Source organism: Thunnus albacares, chromosome 5 (assembly GCF_914725855.1).
Source record: "Thunnus albacares chromosome 5, fThuAlb1.1, whole genome shotgun sequence".
NCBI lineage: Eukaryota > Metazoa > Chordata > Actinopteri > Scombriformes > Scombridae > Thunnus > Thunnus albacares.
This window is the reverse complement of record NC_058110.1, coordinates 34860198-34881654: the sequence shown is the minus strand read 5'-3', so window position 1 is coordinate 34881654 and position 21457 is coordinate 34860198. Positions and strand designations below refer to the sequence as shown.

General features: G+C 37.2%; 1 protein-coding gene across 1 annotated transcript; it reads right to left on the bottom strand.

The window, feature by feature from the left end:
• Positions 1 to 11818: 11818 nt before the first annotated feature.
• Positions 11819 to 16334, bottom strand: LOC122981783 (polymeric immunoglobulin receptor-like). The gene is made up of 5 exons (XM_044350551.1): positions 16219 to 16334; positions 15350 to 15691; positions 14707 to 15033; positions 12712 to 12890; positions 11819 to 12280 (listed from the first exon to the last, which is right to left on the bottom strand). Exons 1-5 carry the CDS (start codon positions 16286 to 16288, stop codon positions 12134 to 12136), a joined length of 1065 nt encoding a protein of 354 aa, XP_044206486.1. The 5' UTR covers positions 16289 to 16334; the 3' UTR covers positions 11819 to 12133.
• Between the last annotated feature and the right edge of the window lie 5123 nt (positions 16335 to 21457).

The window sequence follows — 21457 nt, the reverse complement described above, 5'->3', positions numbered from 1 at the left end:
TTGTTCTATTAATCACTAAAAAGTATTGTTATTTGGACAACTAGTATGACTCTGCCAACCTCAGCACTCCTCTTGTTGTCACTAATCAACTTCTGTCTGTAACCCGAAAAAACAGATATTTGTTTCTGTCATGTCATTTCCACTCTTTAAATTTTGTATTCAAAATTATTCTTTTTTTAGATTATTTCTTGGATATTTTATGCTTTTATTTGATAGTGATAGTGGAGAGAGACAGTCCAGCCAGCTGGGAATCAAACTGAGGACTTGCTGCTCAGGGCGTTAGTGTCCATGTGATAACCACTCAGCTATCAGGTCACCCCCAAAATTCATTCTTTTTTATTTGAAATGAAAATATGACAACTTTTCATAATATTAACCATTTAAAAATTGATATTCATTGAACAGAATGTGGACTGAAAATAAAATATAAAACTCACCATCTACAACAAAGATCGAGAACGTGTTGGATGAATCTGGAGACGAAGCTCTGCCGTAACCACACCTGTACCATCCTGTGTCTGACTTCTTCAGCTGTGTGATGGTCACAGACAGTCCAAATAAAGATCCTTCTCTATATTCAATGTTGTATCTGCCATTCTGAGCTCTGTTCTCTTCTGTGTCAACCAGGATGTCTTCTTCTTTTTTACATTCATCCTTACAGAAGAACTTCCTGCTTCCATAGACAGTATTGATGCATTCTTGCGTGACACTTCCTCCCACAGTTTCTGCACGGGAGGAACTGGTGTTTTGACCCAACGTTGCAGCTGAAAAGTTGAACAATCAACGGTTATTGTCTGTACTTCCTGTAAGATGCTGCAGTCTGATCACAATATTTCCTGCTTCACATTTACACAGATCCATAGAGTCACACTGGGAGCTGCCCAGTTCAACCACAGTCTGACTGCTGGAGTAATGATTTCGTCCAACGTTGATACACTGAGTCAATATATCATAAACGTCTCACATTCTTCAATAATTTAATTAAATTTTATCTGACTTCATTTATTCTTAAGCTTCAGAATCATTAAATGGGATGAACATAGTAAATATATCAGGTTTTATGACTTTCAGTAGAAACTCACCATCCTGAGTCTGACTTGGTCAGCTGTGTGAAGGTCACAGTCACAGTTCTTCTTCCAGAAGATCTGTCTTCATATCTGATGTTGTATCTGCCACTCTGAGCTGTGACATCATCTGTTTTAATGAGAATGTCTTCTTCTTTACATTCTCCTTTACAGAAGAACTTGGTGCTTCCAGATGAAGTCAAGTAGCAAATAATTGAACCACGTCCTCCTTCAGCTCCAGCAAAAAGGTTTATTGCATTGATGAGTCCAGTGTTTCCATCCTGCAGTGCTGTTGGAAAGATGAACAGTGAATACTGATGATCAATACTTTGTGTATTGTAGACTTACTGTAAACAGACTGCAGATTAATGAGGGCTAATCCATCAGTTCACAGAGAAGCAGAGATGATACAGAGGCAGCCATTAGCAAAGTTTTCACTGACTGTACAGCAGTTGCTGTTGTTCTACTTGTAGCTGCAGTTGTAGTCACAGTGTCTCTGTGTAACGTCTGTTTTTCAATGTTTTTCTTTCATACTTTCTAATATCAAACACATTAATGAGCAACAAATATTCATGATGGATGGTTCATATATTTTGTTAAATTACATTCAGTTTAGTTAAATTACAAGATTAGATTATAGAGTTGTTGTAATTAGTAACAGAATAATTTAGAGAACGACAGGAAAACTAATTAACATGACAGCAACATGAAAACTTGTGTGATACAAATCTGACATTTGTTAAAATGAACACAATGAATGTCCAGAAGCAGTTTGTGCTGCAGCTTTACAGACACAGTCAGGTAATCAGTCCTCACCTGATAAGAAGCAGAAGAACAGAACATGGTGGATATTCATTCTGAGTTTGATCCTGATGCAGAAAATCATCAAACTGTCAGAGAACTGCCTCTATATGTCTGTCTGATCAATCAGGAAGCTGAAGATGCTTTAAGTTAACATTCTTTCCTCTTTCTCTCTCTCTCTCTCTCTCTGTTTGCAGCATGATGATGATGATGATGATGGTGGTTAAGGGTACATTACTGAATGAATAATTTTATTTTTGACCCCATTATTTGACCCATATGACCTCTGTGGAATTATTCAGACACATTAAACACCAACAAACCAAACATTCCAGTATGTCAGTAGCACAATATATTGACCTTATAAAAATCTTTACATACTGTATAATATCCCAGGAGATATCCAACAATGAAGATTAAATAAATACATACATACAGTCTAACATATATGAACACAACAAGTGTAATATTAATGTGTGTAGATCAGTGGTTTCATGATGAAGCTGCTGACTGAAGATAAGAATAATCACTTTACCCCATTTATGAGTATCATATAAACATTTAATATATAGTTATAAGGTAGAAAGATATTTTATTAATTCTCAGTATTTATTATAACTTCTCCTATAAAGGCATATTTTATGTTATTATAACTGAGTTTTACTATATTGTCATTCATTATCAGTTTATACAGCAGCAAACACTTCTGGGTTCCAACAGGAGTTATAACATTTATTAAATATCAATATACAACTTATAAATGATAAATGGGAACGGTGTTAAAGTCAAGTGTTACCAATAGATATTCAAACAAATTGAAAGAAGCAATAAGAAAATGTTCAGTGAAGCGTTTGCCTTTCAGAAAAAGAAAAATAGATCAGTGAGAGATATTTTGACTCTAACTGAGACTTGGTGAGAAAAAAGGAGTGTGTTCCTCTTTGTGTAAAACTAATATCAAAACTGCTGACTGCAAACTTCCTTATTTCTAAAACCCATCAGACAACCTCTAGAACCAAAGTGTCCTGGGCGTTAACTCACACCAATGAATGTGTTTGTTCCCTTCAATTTGCTTCTCAAGGTTTCTCATGAGCTTTAAAATATATTGCTCATTTCTTTTTCTTTTCTCTCGTTCTTTTTTCTTTTTACAATAACACAGCTATTTGTAAATTAAGAAAGAGTAGCAAGAGCATTTATTAGAACTCTGAAAGACACCAGGAGTTTATCCGCCCGACTTTTTATTAACAACCAGTCAGTATTGGAGGACATACGGTACACACATACTGTCTGTAAAATGACTGGGAGAAGTAAACTGTAAACTTCATAATGCAGCTGCTTTGAGGTGCAGTAAGAACAGCTCTGACTGAAGTCACTTTTAAATCCTAAACCTTTTACTTTGCTTCTTTGAATTTAATAAAAAAAGTTTCGTGAATGTCAGCACCCTCGACCAGTTTACACCTAATGCACCTAATAAGCTGGTTGCCAACCGCTATTATAAACCAAGAAGACACACACACACACACACACACACACACAGTGTTGTATTGTTGCTTAAAACTACAGCTCACTGATGCTGAAAACAACATGTGATGTGACTGACGGACAAACTGACAAAATCTGTGGGGGAAAATTAATCGTATGTAACCACACAACATATTCCAGTACCTCCAGCTTGTAAATATTCTGTTAAACAGATGACAGACGTGTTGGAGGGCAGCACAGTTCCTCCTTTATTTAACCAGGTTGGTTAAATGAAGATTTTAAAAAATGAATAAAACCAAATAAAAAGGTAAATGTTGTATCTGACGTGCCCTTCAGGGGTCATATGCAGGACTCAGCAGATTTTGTTTCCAGTCTTGATACTAAACTATTTAACGAGCACATGAGAGTGTTGTCTGTCTTCTCATCTAACCCTCATCAAGAAAGCTAATAAACTTATTTCCCAAAATGTTAAACTATACCTTTAACACTAGGGGTGTGCCTGAATACAAATGCGTTATTCGGTGAGAGCACAAAAAGTGGGCTTCATACAAATATTTTAAATTTTTTTTGTATTCTGGAAGAAAAAAAACAAAACATGACTCTGGGCCAGTATAAGATAAATAAGGGGTTTTTAACTGGAAATCATGCAAAGATATTCCAGTAGAGCCCCAGAATACAAAATGTAAGATCACACTTTTTCAGTGGGAAATACCCAGAAAGAGGAAAGATGCTGACAGAAGCAGAAAGCTTCAGGGATATCTGGTTTATACAGATATGGATAGATATTTATATAGATTATCTGTCAGCATGTTTCTTCTTTCTGGGCATTTTCCACTGAAAAAATGTGATCTTACATTTGATGTGAAATTTAAAAAATCTGCTGGTTTTAAAGTCATGTCATCCTGACCCCTCCTTACTCGAGGACCTTCCATCCCATGATGCAGAATGGGTACAGACTGCATTGATGCTGGGCCGTACATTTATTATTACCCCCCTCTATCAATCTATGGCAAAACCAGTTGGGTAGGCTAGCAGCACTGGAAGGCTTGTCATACAGACTCATGAATAGGGTGGAGAGATTCAATCTGAAATGGGAACGTTACCTAGCTGCCATTAGGGGCTAGGACTAAGGGACATGACAGGATGGGGCACAGGGTCCCAGAAGTTTACATGTACCTCTCAGTATCACTACCTCGGTTCCTTGCATGTCAGCCTTTTCTTCATCTATGGTGGGGGTTCATATTAGTGCCCCTTCGTTATCAACGCTGTGCCCAGTATCGCTGAGTATGCAACGTGCTATGATATAGTTTTGTTTCATGTGGGGTTTTTTTGTTTTGTTTTGGTTTTTTTTGTTTTCTCAGTTCTGTTTCTGTTGGTTTGGCGGTTTGCTTCTTTGCCTCTGTGGTCTGTCTTTGTTTGTCTTTGATAGTGGACAATATGTACTGCGCATATCCTCACACTTTCTATACTAGTATAAACACTGATGCTGCTGGATGTCTAACCATCCTTATCAACATATATGCTTGTATTGTGCACCATCTGAAATTTCAATAAAATGTTAATCATAAAAAAGTCATGCTATCCTGGTGGATCTTATTAAATTCAATACTAATAATAACAAATGCACTATTGCGGAAAATGCACTATTCCCCCCTGTCTCAGTCATACTTCCTGAAACATCAGTGCCCACCTGTTTTAGGACATAACTTGGCCTTTAAAATAATGAACTATATACTTGTAGCACAGAAAGGGTTTGGGAAATTAGGAAGCTTTGACAAACATAGTTGGTTTTGGTTAATTTTTTAAGTGTAAAGTAAGATGCTACCACAACAAAGGAACTGTTGTCCAGAGCTACATTAATACATAGTTTATTGTACAAAAATGAAACTTTAGGCCTTCACTGTATTCAGGATGGGTTCCATCAGACTAAACTAAACACACATTTGCATTTTCACGTCATACATCTAAAAACAATTAGCATTGATCTACAAACCAAAGTCTGAGTCAAATCCTGATACAAAATTTGTAGATGTTGTGAGGTGTTTTAAAAGAGCCACACTGCACCACAGCTTACAGCACAAAGGCAACATTACTCCAATTTTATAAAAACAGTAAAACTGATCAAGCCTGAAACATGCAGATCCCAGGCTTTATTGCCTTCATCTATGTTACATCATTTTGAGAGACAGGTCATGTGGTAGATTTCTTGTAATATATTTCAGTTTCCATTGACTTTTATTTGAAATTTAAAATATTTACAAGTTTGTAGTCATTTCAGAAATAAATGCACAATGGAGCACGTGTGAACTTGTTCATATTTTGTGGCTGTGTAAAATTGTGCTGTCAAAAAATAAGCAAACAATTCTTTAGTGCCAATTCTGTTGCAGATATCGTCATCAAGTAACATTAAACTTAGTGAAATATTGTCTGACTCAGTGTGAGTCCTGGAGCCAACTGTCAATCACAGCTGTCAATTAACACCCACACGGCAGACATCAAAGCTACTACAAGTCTTCAGGTCTTATTAACAGAGCAATAATTCCCAAAATGACCACCAGCACACTTATTAGAGGGTCTGAATTTAGAGATTCAGACCATAAAGGCTCCTTGAAAACATTGACTGACTTAGTATTTCTAGAGAGAAGTTGAGGCTTTTTCAATGGGAGTCAGTTGGAGCAGCTATCAGCTGTCAGCAACACTTTAAGGTTCTTCAGCTTCAAGACGTGGTAGCTGCTGACTGACTGGCACGTATTACCTCCAGGAAGTAGCCATATACTGTACTTGCACCCCAAAGTCCAACACAAACAAATATTGTTGGTGAAAAATGGAGGCATTACAACTTTAAAGGGCAACTACAAACTAAATACTTTTTCTTTTACACTTTTCCAACAATATTATTGTGTGTACAAACAGCTACATATCACAATGTCTTGACTTTGTGGTACATTTAAAATTTCTCAAAGAACTTCAGTGCAAAGTCCTGTCATCGTTCCTGCACATGCTCAGTGGCGTCTACCGTACAAGGAACTTCTCTCCTGAGAGTTACTTTCTGTGAAAAATGCTGACAACATACAGACTGAGTGGACACAGCCTGGCCATAGAAACAGGCCGTCACAGGCAGAACAGGCTCCTCAGGGAGGTCAGGCTGTGTTCACTTTGTCATAAAGGAGAAGTTGAGACAGAATCTCACTTCCTATTATACTGTGACAAATATAAGGATTTGAAAAAGGTTTTCTTTGGAAAAAATAAATCATATATATCCTGAATTTATCCACTTCCCTGATCTTCAGAAACTGTTCTATTTATGTGGGGAGAAAAGTCAATGTGCAGTAATAGCTGCAAAATATATTAAATCTCGTCATAATCTGAGAGAAATAAACTCTTTAGTAAATGTTTCTGTGTGATTACATCTGTAAAAATGCCTTTTATTATATTGTATTTAATATTATTGTTTTACGTATTATTGTATAATTATTAATCATCTGTCAATGTTTGTAATTTTCTGTACTGCTTTGGCAATGTAGGTTTCTAATCTGTCATGCCAATAAAGCTTATTTGAATTTGAATATGAATTTACTATCTTATCACTGTTATTAGTCTTTGGAGCTGTTTCTAAACAAGCTAACGTGACCAAACTCTTCATGATGAAGGAAGAACTCAGCTGCCCGGCTTTTAACCAGTATAAACAGGTTTGAACACATCACCCCAGTTTAAGCCTCTTTACACTGGCTTACAGTACGTTTTAGAATTGATTTCAAGGTTTTTATAATCACTTTCAAGAACTGAATGGTCTGACTCCTCATTATATCTCTGTACAACCCTGCTCACACTGTGAGATCCTTGAGCAGGGCCTTCTATCGGTTCCAGACTCCCGGCTGAAGACAACAGCTTTGAAAAACCTCCTGCCTGAGGAAATAATGCCGGCTGAGTCAGTGGCTTCTTTTCAATCTAAGCTCAAAATGTACTTTTATTGCACCAACTTCCATGATTTCACCTTATTCTAGTTTTATTCTGTTTAAGAGCTTTTAGTATTTTTAGGCTGGCTTTTTATGTTGTTCATTTAGCTCTTTTATTTTTATGTGTGTTTTTATGTGATTATGTGAAGCTCTTTGTTACTTTGTTTTGATAAGTGTGATATAAATTAAATTAATTTATTATTATTATTATCAACTGTTCTGCTGCCGTTTGGGCCGTCTGTTTATTTGTGCTTTTCTTTATTTTTAACAGGAGTTTGCAAAACAGTTGCAGTTAAGACTCTTGACAAAGTTTTGATGGCAGCTCTCTTTCTCTCATGCTGTGTTTGGTTTTCATTTTCATACACATTCATACACACATTAAAATGGGATAAACATCAATTAAGACATAGTAAAAGAGTAAAAGTAAATAAAATCCTAGAGAAGGGATCAAATCATAGGAGGTAAAAAGGTCATAGAAGTAGGTTTTGAGTTGTTTCCTCTGATGATTTCAGTATTAATCAAACCCTGCTGTATGTTAGGTAATACCTCATGTTGATCTATAGAAAACCCTAGCATCTCACATTATTTTGGAATGAAAGAAATCAATGACAAGTGGTATCAAGGATGACACTGTGATTAAAGTATCTGTAGCAAGGTAACTATTGGTGAATTAAGCTTACCCCTGACTCCGGCTTTTAACCCTCAGGTCTTTAAGCTTCTGAGCCATGCAGGCCTTTATGTCTGCCTCTGCAGTGCCTGGAAAGTGCCCTTACACTTGAGCTGTCAAAATAGAAAGACAAATATTGCAAGAAAGAAAATAAGATGAAGAGGAAAGCACTGTAAATGGTTTCAGGATAATGATGTTGCACAGGCTTTGTAAAAATACAAAGACTATTTCAATTTCAACCCCTACCTGAGACATGCCAGATCAGAGAAAAAAAAAATCAAAATTTGGAAATACAATGAACAAAGATTACATACATGAAATAACAAATAATAAGAAAAAACTTTTAAATTGTGGACCATCACATGGAAATGGAATATAGATCAAAGTGTGTGCTGATGAATCTTTGTCCTTTCAGCAAGTAACATTGCTTATATCATAGCTCTGAAAAGGCTGAACTCTCAACAAATGGACAAAAAGCTTCTGAGTGAGATTATATTATTGTTAGGATGGATACACATCACCACAAATCTGCAGCCACAGGCAGACACTGAGTCTTAGTTATTTAGTATAATGACAATAAAAAAAAAAGAAAACAAAAATACTTTGTTAAAAACATGTATATGATTTTTATCAATCCCACCCTATTTCAATCATAACTCAACTGTATCTCACGTCGTAAATGATCACGTTTGCGATCATGCACTTAAAAACTATAACTACATACAGCAGCAGCGGACTCTAGGTGGACGCCATCTGCCTTGACCGGTTGAGTTGAGACGTTATTATATTTATATACTCAAAAGAAAGAAGAGAGAGAGACAGAGACAGAGAGACAGAGACAGAGAGAGAGAGACAGAGAGAGAGAGAGTAAAATGAGGTGGAAGAAATAATTTCTGCTGCTGGATAACAGGTAGGTTAACTTAAAAAATGCCTTTTGATTTTCCTTCTGAGGTTCTTCAATGGTACTTAGAATCTGTACGTTAATGATAACGTTGTGCGAATCACGGAGTAACTTAAAGTTAACGTCGACGTAACGTTACACCGTGCTAAATTCACAGATGAAGCTATGCAACGAATGATTTCACCGAACAAGCAATTAAACGTGGCAAAAAACGTGACAAAACATCAAATGTATGCACTTATAAAAGCATACGACTTAATGTTACAACTATTAGCATATAACTAGCTAGCTGGCATGGTGTCAAAGTAACGTTAGCGTTAAGCTAGTTTTAAGTTAACAGTTACTCGCCACTTACTGCCAGTAACTTACCGTTGCTGGGTATTTTCGCCATCCTCCCCTTGTCGGCGGAGCTGCGCTCCAACAGCCCAATCATGTCAGAGTCATTCAGCATTTTCTTCTTTGATACACATTTTTCTTTAAATATACTAATTTGGTCGTCGTCGAACCGATAAATCACTGCGTCCCGATCCATTTCTCTGTCTTCGTCTGTGACGTCAATCTGCTTCCAACGGTCAAAGATGACGATGCATTCATCCAAGATTTGTCTTCATCAAAAGCTTGTCTCACGTTTGCTTGCAGAGGATAATAAACGTGTTATGTAAAGTATTTTTGGGTGCAGATTTTACTTACTTAATATGGATTAAATTAAATGAAAAAAATAGGTCAGACATGTAACAATATATAAACGGTATTACAAAAATAAACCTACCCTATTGCTCCTTAGTGAACATCAGAAACGGACATGGGATACGTTATTTACAGCTTATAAATGCGATATCTCACATATTATAGTAATACATGCGTTTGTGAGACCGTTGTTGTTCATGTTTATGATCATTTATGTATTACACTCGACAACTGTAATATTTCCGTGAGGTCCTGAAGGCAGCATGGGGAACCCAGAGTGTATGGGCGGGAAGCGCGAGCTCCTTGGCTCAATACTTTTATTAATACACTCAATACACTTAGGTGGCGTTAGCAAAATGTCCAGGAAGAGAACATTTTACAAAGAGTACCTTTTCAATCCAAAAATCTAAATTCCTCTTGAAACTTGACACGTCTTTTATAACATTCTAAATCATGTCGCATGTGAAATGTCTCAGTTTATATGGAAGGGAAAGGTCTTGAGTTTACATGTGAAATCAATCTGTGAGATGTGTCAGTTCACATAGGAAATGTTGATTTTCACATATAAAAGTTTGCATTCAAAACATGTCTTTTATCACATGTGAAATCACAACATCACATGTGAATGTTTCATTTCACACATCACTTTATCCCTTTCACATGTTAAGTTTGCATTCACATATAAAATTAAAAACTTTTTTTTTTTTTACATGAATTTGAGATACACATGTGATTCCCAAATGTGAAACTTAGGTTCACATGTGAAATGTTTCACTTAACATGTGACATTATCTTTTTCACATGTAAAGTTTGCAATCACATGTAAAGCTGAAAACATGTTGTCTTTTTCACATGTGAATTTTAAGATACACATATGATTTCCAAATGTGAATTTTAAGTTCACATGTGAAATCACAACATCACATGTGAAATGTCTCAGTTCACATGTGAAAGGCTGAATTTCACATGTGATTTTTTCGTAAGAGGCTTCATAAAACTGTCAACCGAGGTCGCTTGTCTAATATGAGGAGGGAGCATGTTCCAAATCCTTGGTGCATATCAACAGAAGGCAGGATCGCCATACCTCTTGCTGTAAAGTAGTTTTGATAAACCTCATTAAAAGCTTCTCATAAATATCACATTATAAAGTGACAAATAATGATTACAGGTCAGAAAACATGTGATGCAACATGTGATGTCAAACAGGAAAAGGTACAAAAATGAGCAGCTCAGATTAAGAAGCTGCAGCGTTCTGAACAATTTGAATCAAATGTTAAACTTCTCTGTGTGTAAATGTCTTTTTCAATACGACCACTAGGAGGCACCAGAGTCAGACACTTTCAAATTACCGTATTTCCCCTAATAGTAATTTAATAGTTATTTACCTCAACTACTGAGGGTACCTGGCCCTTAGCTTTAGCATGCTCATAGATTTATGCTCACCAGTTTAGCCGAGTTACTCTGGTTACCTTGGTAACTCATCTTGATGTTGTGTCGCTGCCATCAGTATTACTGAAATATGAGCTGTTATCCCCTTATAAGACGATGTCGCATTTTCCCCTGTCCCCCTCCCCTCTCTGTGCTGGTTGGCTAGAGGGCTACGCATGTACTCATAGAACTGGACTTACATCCAGGTAACTATATTTATGCTTAACTGGCATGCACATTATATAACAGGCATCAGGAGTTTATCCACCCGGCTTTTAATTGACCACCAGCCACTATTAGAGGAAATACGGTACACACATACTGTCTGTAAAATGACTCACTATGGTGGACACAGACCTTCTTATTGCTGCTGGAGCAGCAGTCATGTCCTGTCTAAAGATTGAGATCTTTTTTGGATGTAAATGTGTCCAAAACAAAAGAAATAGTAATCTCACTAGAACACACAGACAGTTCCAACAATCATTCTTGACTTCAGTAAGTGTTGAACTCGTCCAGAGTACAAATACTTGGGAACTGTGTTTGATGACAGATTGAGATTTAGTGACAGTACAGATGTTATTGTGAAAAAGGCTCAGTAGTGTCTGTGCTGTAAAATTAAAATTCAATTAAATTTAAAGTACATTAACAAAAGAAAATGTAATCAGTAGGCCATTGTAGAAGATGTAATGAAGACTTGTTTTGATCAGAAAAATTAAAAGTATGTTTCACACGTCTAAACATGAAAACCAGTTAAATTTGACCCTAACACAATAGGAGGGTTAAATGATTTTAGCATCAGTCTGCAACATCACAAAATGTGAAAAAAGAGTCTGAATACTTTTTAAATGCTCTGTAATATTCAATTTAGTCAAATATGAACATAATTTCTAGGAGACAGATTTGGCTCAAAGGGTAGAAGAACAATATCAAATAACATCTACATTTATGAAGACAGAATGAACATTTCAGAATAAGCAAGTAAGAAGAAACATGATCACTTGTGTATCATCAGCATAGAGGTGAAAAATAGCATGTTTATAGTTAATATCTGCTGATTAAACAAAAAGAAGAAAGAAAGTGGAAAAAACTGGAACTTTGCAGCACATGTTAACCTGCACAGTACAGAATCCAGATCCAAATCCAAACATTATCATTTGTTTGCTGCGAGTGCAGAGTAGTTTTGGTCCGGATCGCTGCTGTCTGGATCCAGGCTCTGGTAGATGTTGTCTTCACACGAGGAGACTGGAGGACGGTTCTCATTGCTGACAGAAGGACGCTTCTCATTGCTGACAGATAACTGAAAATAAAACAGGAATGACATTAAATCTAAAATATAGCAGTAACCATGGTAACAGCCCAGATATTGTGTTCTTCAATTGTTTGTTGATATTTTAGTGATAACAACTCGGCAGGCCAGAGGTCTATTAACAGTAACTGTGATTTTATTTAATTATACTTTTGTACACAGTAGTGAAGTAGTTGCAGCCATGAGATTGTTTGTTCCTAACTGCAAAAATAAAATGTCTGCCAACAGTAAGAGTTAACATGTTAACAAGGGCCACTGCCATTATTCCTTGTGTGTTTAAACTCTTTCTGACATTGTCATATTTGTATTTTGTAGATTTTTAAATGTGTGTGAATGAATTGTATATGTGTACTTGTTTGCAAATGTGCTTCCCCCTTGAGGGATGAATAAAGAATTTTTGAATTGAATTGAATGAGACATACATTGTTATAGAAATTCACCACCATGTTTCTGCTGTCTGAGGTTCCTCTGGTGTTCAAACCAGAGTTCCTCCTCGTCTTCAGTTTGTAGAGGAGCAGCAGAACAACAGCCAACAGCACAACAACCACAGGCACGATTATAGCCGGAGGCAAGAAGTAACTTGGTTGAGGGACATAGGAGTCTGGTTGGGAAGGAAGAAAGAGAGAGATATGTAGAAGTTTAAAAGTCTGGGATCTTTTGTCTTGTATTAGAAGCTTAAAGGTTCCCTGTGGAGTTTTTGACCACAAGTAGCTTGTATTTCTGTGTGGATCTACGTTGTGCACACGTGGTTGACGTGATACACAATCCTGCCAGTGGTTTCACATCATCCCACTGATCTACAGGATGCAGGAACCTGCCCAGAAACACAGCAATGCACCAACAAAAGCAGGAGAGAAGAAGACCACAAGCAATGCAAGATTTAAAATACTTAATATAATCAGCTTTGCAAATATTTTATGATTGAGGAAACATATTCAACACTTATGATGGACCTAAAGGATACACTCAGCATGTTTTGGTGAGTAACACTGAATATAAATATAACCTTGTTTATGAGAAAACTACACAGGAAACCTTTATCAAAAATGAGATCTTCCTGTTGAAAAAACATCTCAGACTTTGATCTGAATGTTTCTTGACTTGTCATGTGCTGACATCACATGTTAATAATTATCTTACATCATTAGAAATGTAGGATGTGTTTAAACATTAGACGTGAAGATAACAAGGAAATTTATTGTAAAATTGAAAGTGAAATGTTTTCTTCTAGGTGCTGAACTGTCTTATGTGCTGAAACACATGTTGGACCATCTTGTTATTCTTATTAGACAACGTTGTTATGCTGAATTTGACTGTTTTAAGAGGATGTTTTGTTGCAGAGAGACAGTGATGGACAGATGGACAGATATGAACTGTCCTGTACCTGTAAACTGCTCTGTGGTTTCAGGGAAAGATGATGAAGGTGTGAAGCTTCCTGAACTGGAGATTGAACTCTGTGCTGTTGTTGGTGTGGAGTTTGATGGGACTGATGTTGGAAAAGGTCGGAGAGTCCGGTTTGGTTTTGAAGTGGTTGGAGCTGTGAACAATGAAAACACATTGAAACAATCAGATACTGAATCAATAATGCAGAGAAATGAGATGCTGCTCTAGACAGAAAGATCATATTGACAGTATCCATCACATACACAAGAAATACGCAGCATTAAATATGTTAATGAAGTAAATGATTAAGATTATTTTATGTGAGTTCGTTCTATTATTATTAAGTCTTGTTATTTGATTTTTGATTACAGAAGAGTAAGAAAATAACATCCACAGGTTGATTTTCTGACATTAAACATAAAAGCACAAATGTCTGAAAAGGTTTTTAAAAATCGTACAAACTGATTGTTGTAAATTTAAAAACTAACATTATAAAGGCAACACATTTTACATCAGATTACTTTGTGACTCTACAAATGAGTTTCATCTTTAGAAACATTTTAGAGTATGATGTCTTGAACATTAAGGAACCTGAGGAACCGTTCTTCTCTATGTTACCTAATATTAATAGAAATATAGAAAAGGTTCCAGGTTGGACAACTAGTATGACTCTGCCAACCTCAGCACTCCTCTTGTTGTCACAAATCAACTTCTGGCTGTGACCCAAAAAAACATATTTTTTTAAGATTATTGTTTGGACATTTTGTGGCTTTATTTGATAGTGATAGTGGAGAGAGACAGGACATGTGGGGAGATATGACAGCAGCAGACAGTTCGGCCAGCTGGGAATCAAACTGAGGACTCGCTGCTCAGGGCGTTAGTGTCCATGTGATAACCACTCAGCTATCAGGTCACCCCCAAAGTTCATTCTTTCTTATTTTAAATGAAAAAATGACAACTTTTCATAATTTAACCATCTAACAATTGATATTCATTGACCAGAATGTGGACAGAAAATGAAATATAAAACTCACCATATACAACAATGATCTGGAACGTGTAGGATGAATCTGGAGACAAAGCTCTGCCGTAACCACAGCTGTACCGTCCTGTGTCTGACTTCTTCAGCTGTGTGAAGGTCACATAGAGTCCAAATAGAGATCCTTCTCTATATTCAATGTTGTATCTGCCATTCTGAGCTCTGTTCTCTTCTGTTTCAACCAGGATGTCTTCTTCTTTTTTACATTCATCCTTACAGAAGAACTTCCTGCTTCCATAGACAGTATTGCTGCATCCTTGTGTGACACTTCCTCCCACAGTTTCTGCACGGGAGAAACTGGTGTTTTGACCCAACGTTGCCGCTGAAAAGATGAGCAATCAACAGTTACTGTCTGTACTTCCTGTAAGATGCTGCAGTCTGATCACAATATTTCCTGCTTCACATTTACACAGATCCACAGAGTCACACTGGGAGCTGCCCAGTTCAACCAGTCTGACTGCTGGAGTAATGATTTCATCCAACATTGATACACTGAGTCAATATATCATAAACGTCTCACATTCTTCAACAATTTAATTAAATTCTATCTGACTTCATTTATTCTTAAGCTTCAGAATCATTAAATGGGATGAACATAGTAAATATATCAGGTTTTATGACTTTCAGTAGAAACTCACCATCTATAACTGTGATGTCAAAGTCAGTGTAAGAATCTGGGACCGAAGATCCACCCAAACCACATCTGTACCGTCCTGAGTCTGACTTGGTCAGCTGTGTGAAGGTCACAGTCACAGTTCTTCTTCCAGAAGATCCGTCTTCATATCTGATGTTGTATCTGCCACTCTGAGCTGTGACATCATCTGTTTTAATGAGAATGTCTTCTTCTTTACATTCTCCTTTACAGAAGAACTTGGTGCTTCCAGATGAAGTCAAGTAGCAAATAATTGAACCACGTCCTCCTTCAGCTCCAGCAAAAAGGTTTATTGCATTGACGAGTCCAGTGTTTCCATCCTGCAGTGCTGTTGGAAAGATGAACAGTGAATACTGATGATCAATACTTTGTGTATTGTAGACTTACTGTAAACAGACTGCAGATTAATGAGGGCTAATCCATCAGTTCACAGAGAAGCAGAGATGATACAGAGGCAGCCATTAGCAAAGTTTTCACTGACTGTACAGCAGTTGCTGTTGTTCTACTTGTATCTGCAGTTGTAGTCACAGTGTCTCTGTGTAACGTCTGTTTTTCAATGTTTTTCTTTCATACTTTCTAATATCAAACACATTAATGAGCAACAAATATTCATGATGGATGGTTCATATGTTTTGTTAAATTACATTTAGTTTAGTTAAATTACAAGATTAGATTATAGAGATGTTGTAATTAGTAACAGAATAATTTAGAGAACAACAGGAAAACTAATTAACATGACAGCAACATGAAAACTTGTGTGATACAAATCTGACATTTGTTAAAATGAACACAATGAATGTCCAGAAGCAGTTTGTGCTGCAGCTTTACAGACACAGTCAGGTAATCAGTCCTCACCTGATAAGAAGCAGAAGAACAGAACATGGCGGATATTCATTCTGAGTTTGATCCTGATGCAGAAAATCATCAAACTGTCAGAGAACTGCCTCTATATGTCTGTCTGATCAATGAGGAAGCTGACGATCATTTAAATTAACATTCCTTCCTCTTCCTCTTTCTATCTCTCTCTCTCTCTCTCTCTCTCTCTGTCCGTGTTTGCAAAATGATGATGATAATGATGATGATGGTGTTTAAGGGTACATTAATGAATAATTTCATTTTTGATCCATTATATGACCCATATGACCTCTGTGGAATTATTCAGACACGTTAAACACCAACAAACCAAACGTTACAGTATGTAAACACATCAGCATCTCACAGCACAATATATTGACCTCATATAAATCTTTACATACTGTATAATATCCCAGGAGATGTCCAACAATGAAGATTAAATAAATACGTACACACAGTCTAATATATATGAACACAACGAGTGTAATATTAATTTGTGTGGATCAGTGGTTTCATGATGAAGCTGCTGACTGAACATAAGGATAATCACTTTACCCAATTCATGAGCACCATATAAACATTTAATATATAGTTATCTGTTTACGCCCCTAACAAATTTGACCACAAATTTTTTCATAACCTATGTGGGATACTTTCAGAACTCCAGGATTTTGCTTTAATCTTAGGAGGGGATATGAATGCTGCCTTAGATCCTAATTTAGATTGCTCAGTCTTACAGGATCATCGTTCTCATTCTCAAATATCAGCTTCAACCTCTTTGTCACATATGATATCAGAATTTAATTTCCTAGATGCATATATAGTGGTTAACCCTTCAGCTAGGCAGTATAGCTTTTTCTCTAATAGACAGAGATCCTACTCACGCATTGACTATATTTTTATCTCCTCAGGAATCTCTGAAATATATGATGCAACAATGCTTCCCTCTCCTTTGTCTGACTATTCTATCCTATTGGTTAAATTTATTTTATGAAATTCACCCGGTAAAGCATCGCGCTGGCAATTCAACATCACTCTTTCAAAAAATACTGATTATTGTAAATATTTCAGGTGTGAACTTGACAAATTTGTGTCTGAGAATGCTGGTACTGTGGATGATCCTCGGATATTTTGGTACGCATTAAGGGGGTGCATTAGGAACATTACCATATCTTTTGCTTCTCATCTTAATAAAACTCAATTTAGTAAAATTCATGAATTGGAATCAAAGCTTTTTGAATTGGAAAAGCAACAACCGTAAACATTTTGTGAGATTAGAGACCAAGATATTCAGGTAAGACGTATAGAATTAGATTCTCTTCTTAGACGTAGAGCCGAATTTCTCATTCATAAAACTAGAAGAAATTATTATTTTCATCTTCTTGCTCAGAGATTGAGACATGATGACAAATTCTCTACTATTTCCACTATCAAGTTTAGTCACTCGTATGATATTGTTTCCAAACCCGAAAAAAATAAATAGTGAATTAAGAAATTTTTATGCATTTGAGAAAATGAACGCAACTTTAGTTAATCTTAATTGCTTGAAGAATCCTTAAAATTGTCTGCTTTATTGTCAATTGTGTTGTGACAGATCATTATTAGTATGGACTTTACTGGAATGTTTCAAATCTGTTGCCCCCTTCACGTTATAGTGGGATATATTATGTTATTTTACTTTGTTATTTTGTGTTGTTATTGTAACAAATTCTGTTATGTTTTTTCTTTGGCAATAAAAACAATTGGTAACAAAAAAAATATATAGTTATGAGGTATAAAGACATTTTATTAAGTCTCAGTACTTATTATAACTTCTCCTATGAAGACATATTTTATATTATTATAACTGAGTTTTACTATGTTGTCATTCATTATCCATTTATACAGCAGCAAACACGTCTGGGTGCCAACAAGAGTTATAACCATTTAACAAATATCTATATACAGTTTATAAATAATAAATATGGGGAGGGTATTCAAGACAACTGTTACTGATATATTTTTAATATTATATATATTTTTATTCATAAATCAAACTAATTGAAGGAAGCAATCAAAAAAAAAGTTAGTGCAGTGACAGATATCTTGGCTGTCACTGAGACTTTATCACAACTGCTGACTGCAAACTTTCCTGAACTTTCCTGAAGTTTGCAGTCAGCAGAAACAACAAGTTTCAAGTTTGCAGTCATCAGAAATAAGTTTGAAGTTTGAAGTCAGCGGAAACAACAAGTTTGAAGTTTACAGTCATCAGAAATAAGTTTGAAGTTTGCAGTCAGCAGAAACAAACAGAAACAAGTTCTGAATCTGAAGATCTGTATTTTTTGTCCTCTTCGTACAAACTAGTGACTTTTCTGTGTATAAAAACGCTGTCTGTTTCACACACTGACCACAAAAAGCTCACTGAGAGGGAGAATCACTGGGGAAGCAGCGCTTGCTTCTCTCTTTTCTGCTCATGGAGGCGGTTATCCACACAAATGGACAAGATACTAATTTGTCTTTAATTAAATCAGACAAGGGAAAAATACAGGTTGGAGTGACTCCTCATTCCCTCCACTTTCTGCTGACACCTTTCGGAACTCCATGGCGTATTCTGCAACACTCTGGAGACCTTGGTAGAGGGAGGAAAGTCTCTTGGAAGCATCCCTAACCCCTACTGGATGGTCAGTCACCTTACAAATCTCCAAAGTAATGTCGCACAGGTCAGGGCGTTTCCCCAGAGGAGGCCCATGAGGAAAGCATTTTATCATGGAGTAAGACTGCTGCTGTTGGAAAACAAGATCACTTTGAATTAGGAATTATTGACATAATCTCAAATTTCCATCATACCATTTAGGAGAGGAAACCTGTGGTTCCCTAACAGACGGTGGAGTTGGAGCAGCTGGGATCAGTGGACTGGGAGTGGAGCTAGCATATGGGTTTAGTCTACTCTGGATGCTGGACACGTTCCTACAGAGCTTGCGGAGGCTGTCCATTACGTCCCGCAGAGTCTGGCTATGCTTGGATATGCTTACTGTCATGTATTAAGGCTGAACCCACATTCAGATGCTAGACAAGCAGGCAAGGTGAAAAAAACAAGTGTTTTATTAAGACAGGCAGGGATGGTGAGATGGTGGCTGGGTGGTGTTTGGGCTGAGGTTGGGGAGAGGACTCCGGGAGGAGGCTTGGCAGAGGGAATCCTGAGGTCATGTGAACTATAGCAGAGTTAGTTTAGTGACCAGCTGTGTATGCATGTTGTAAATGATCCTCTCCAATATTTTGCTGAGTAGACTAATTGGCCCAACAGAATGCAGCCCACTTTATCTTTTGGCAATTATATGACTTTAGATTCTTTCCATAGTGCAGGGCACAGAGCTTGTCAAACATCTGTTAAAAATATGACATATAGGGATAGATAAATATCTGGTATTACGTCCCTAGTCTAGGGGAAACCTGGACATAACATGTTTAGAGCCCCCGCACTTCCCAGGCCCAAGAACGGTCAGCCCGACAACCATCAAAGTTCACTGTGGCAGTTTATTTTGCAGAACTTCGGAGCTGAGCAATGCCAAAAACAACAACCGAAACTAAACTAAACCCCCACCCTAAACTTCCCTATCGAAAAACAAAAATAGAAACAAAAGACAAGGCATAACCTAACTCTCCTCAAGAAAAACAGGAGAAAAAAGGCTCACACAAAAAAAGGGCTTCTCACTCCTGCGAATTAAACTGCTACCTCAGTTTGTGCAAATATTTACAATGTACAACATTGAATCTGCAGCACTTTACCACTCCTATACATGACTGACACACACACACACACACACACACACACACACACACACACACACACACACACACACACACACACACACACACACACACACACACACAACTAGTAGGATGGGCCTCCATTGCTGGACATGGGAGAGAGAGAGAGAGAGAGAGCGGGAGTCGGCATCAGCTGGTGTTTAAATCATCCGTTCTGGCCAATCAGCTGTCCCGGCACCCAGGCCAATCAGGGAGCACCACCTGCACATAATCAGACATGCACACACTAGAGGGGTAAGGAAGAGAGAGAGCAGTTATTGTCAAAATAGAAATACAGATGGCCAGCAGGGGCAAAAAACACAATAATGACCAAGGGTCATAACACTGGCTGCAGCTTTGAGTAGTTTGCTATCCATATTGTCAATACATGGAGATATATCATTAGAAAGGTGTTTTTAACCATATCTACATGTACTTGTTTGAACTCAAATGTGCACTGCTTCTCCTTCATAATATTGTTCTTAATCAAAGCATATGACAGAGAGCTATGCGGTGGAGCCATGCTAGCTCTTAATCGTTCAATTTTGTTAATGAAAAAATTGTTAAAATAATTTGCAATTTCCTAAGGCTTTATGATAGAAACACCTTCACAGCTCACAGCTGGCTGGCAGGTTGTGAATGAAACAACAGTCCTGTTGGGACTGGCTGTCAGTGCAGGGTTCTTGTACGGAAATGGTGATGGCTTGATAGGTGTATTGATTCCAGATGATGGGCAGGTGTGCAAAGAGAGAGAGAAAGAGAGAGAGAGAGAGCAAGGGGGTAAAGGGAACTAACAGACAGATAAAACCAAAATACATCAAGTACACAGCACTCATACTAAAAAGGCTGAAAATAACAAAAACACACTCACAGCAGGCAGGCAGATGTCACAGAGGAGGGGTCATGACAGTTCAGATGTTTTGTTTTGGGGTCACAGTCAATAACAGCCATATTTCTCATAATAAATTATTCAGTATTATTCCCTCTTATCCTCTTCAAAGTCTCCGTGAGATGTGACACACATCTCTTCTCCCATTCCTAGAGACATTTTGTGTAGTTATCTTTTGTCAGTGTGTTCAGAGCCTCCTGCATTTCTTCCACAGTGACGAATCTTGTCCCTTTCAACCCCAATTTTAGTTTCACCAAGCCGTAGAATGTGGCCAATTTTTTTCCCTAGGATGGAAAAGTCAAGACCCACCCTTCTCTGCCTCTGATTGGCTAGTACTCGTTGCCTTCGTTGGTTTGGTTGGTTTGGTTTAGGCATGAGGAGTGAGCCCTTCAGAAAGTAACAGTTTTGATTGGTGCAAGAGTTTCAAGGTAATACCTCGTGGTTGAAACATCTTATCTTTAATGTCCAAGTAAGGAGTAACCGGTGATGTAGGGGCATCTCTGGGCAAAAGGCTTTTATTGATACAGCTCCCAACCCAGAGTTGGGAGAACTGAAAGCCAACTT

What these genes read in the sequence shown, in the direction of transcription:
- LOC122981783 (XM_044350551.1), bottom strand. Translation starts at nt 16,288, where the DNA reads ATGATTTTCTGCATCAGGATCAAACTCAGAATGAATATCCGCCATGTT. An exon ending in TGACATCACAGTTATAGATG is followed by an intron (nt 15,034 to 15,349) that starts GTGAGTTTCTAC and finishes TCATCTTTTCAG; the next exon opens with CGGCAACGTTGGGTCAAAAC. An exon ending in CCAGATCATTGTTGTATATG is followed by an intron (nt 12,891 to 14,706) that starts GTGAGTTTTATA and finishes CTTCCCAACCAG; the next exon opens with ACTCCTATGTCCCTCAACCA.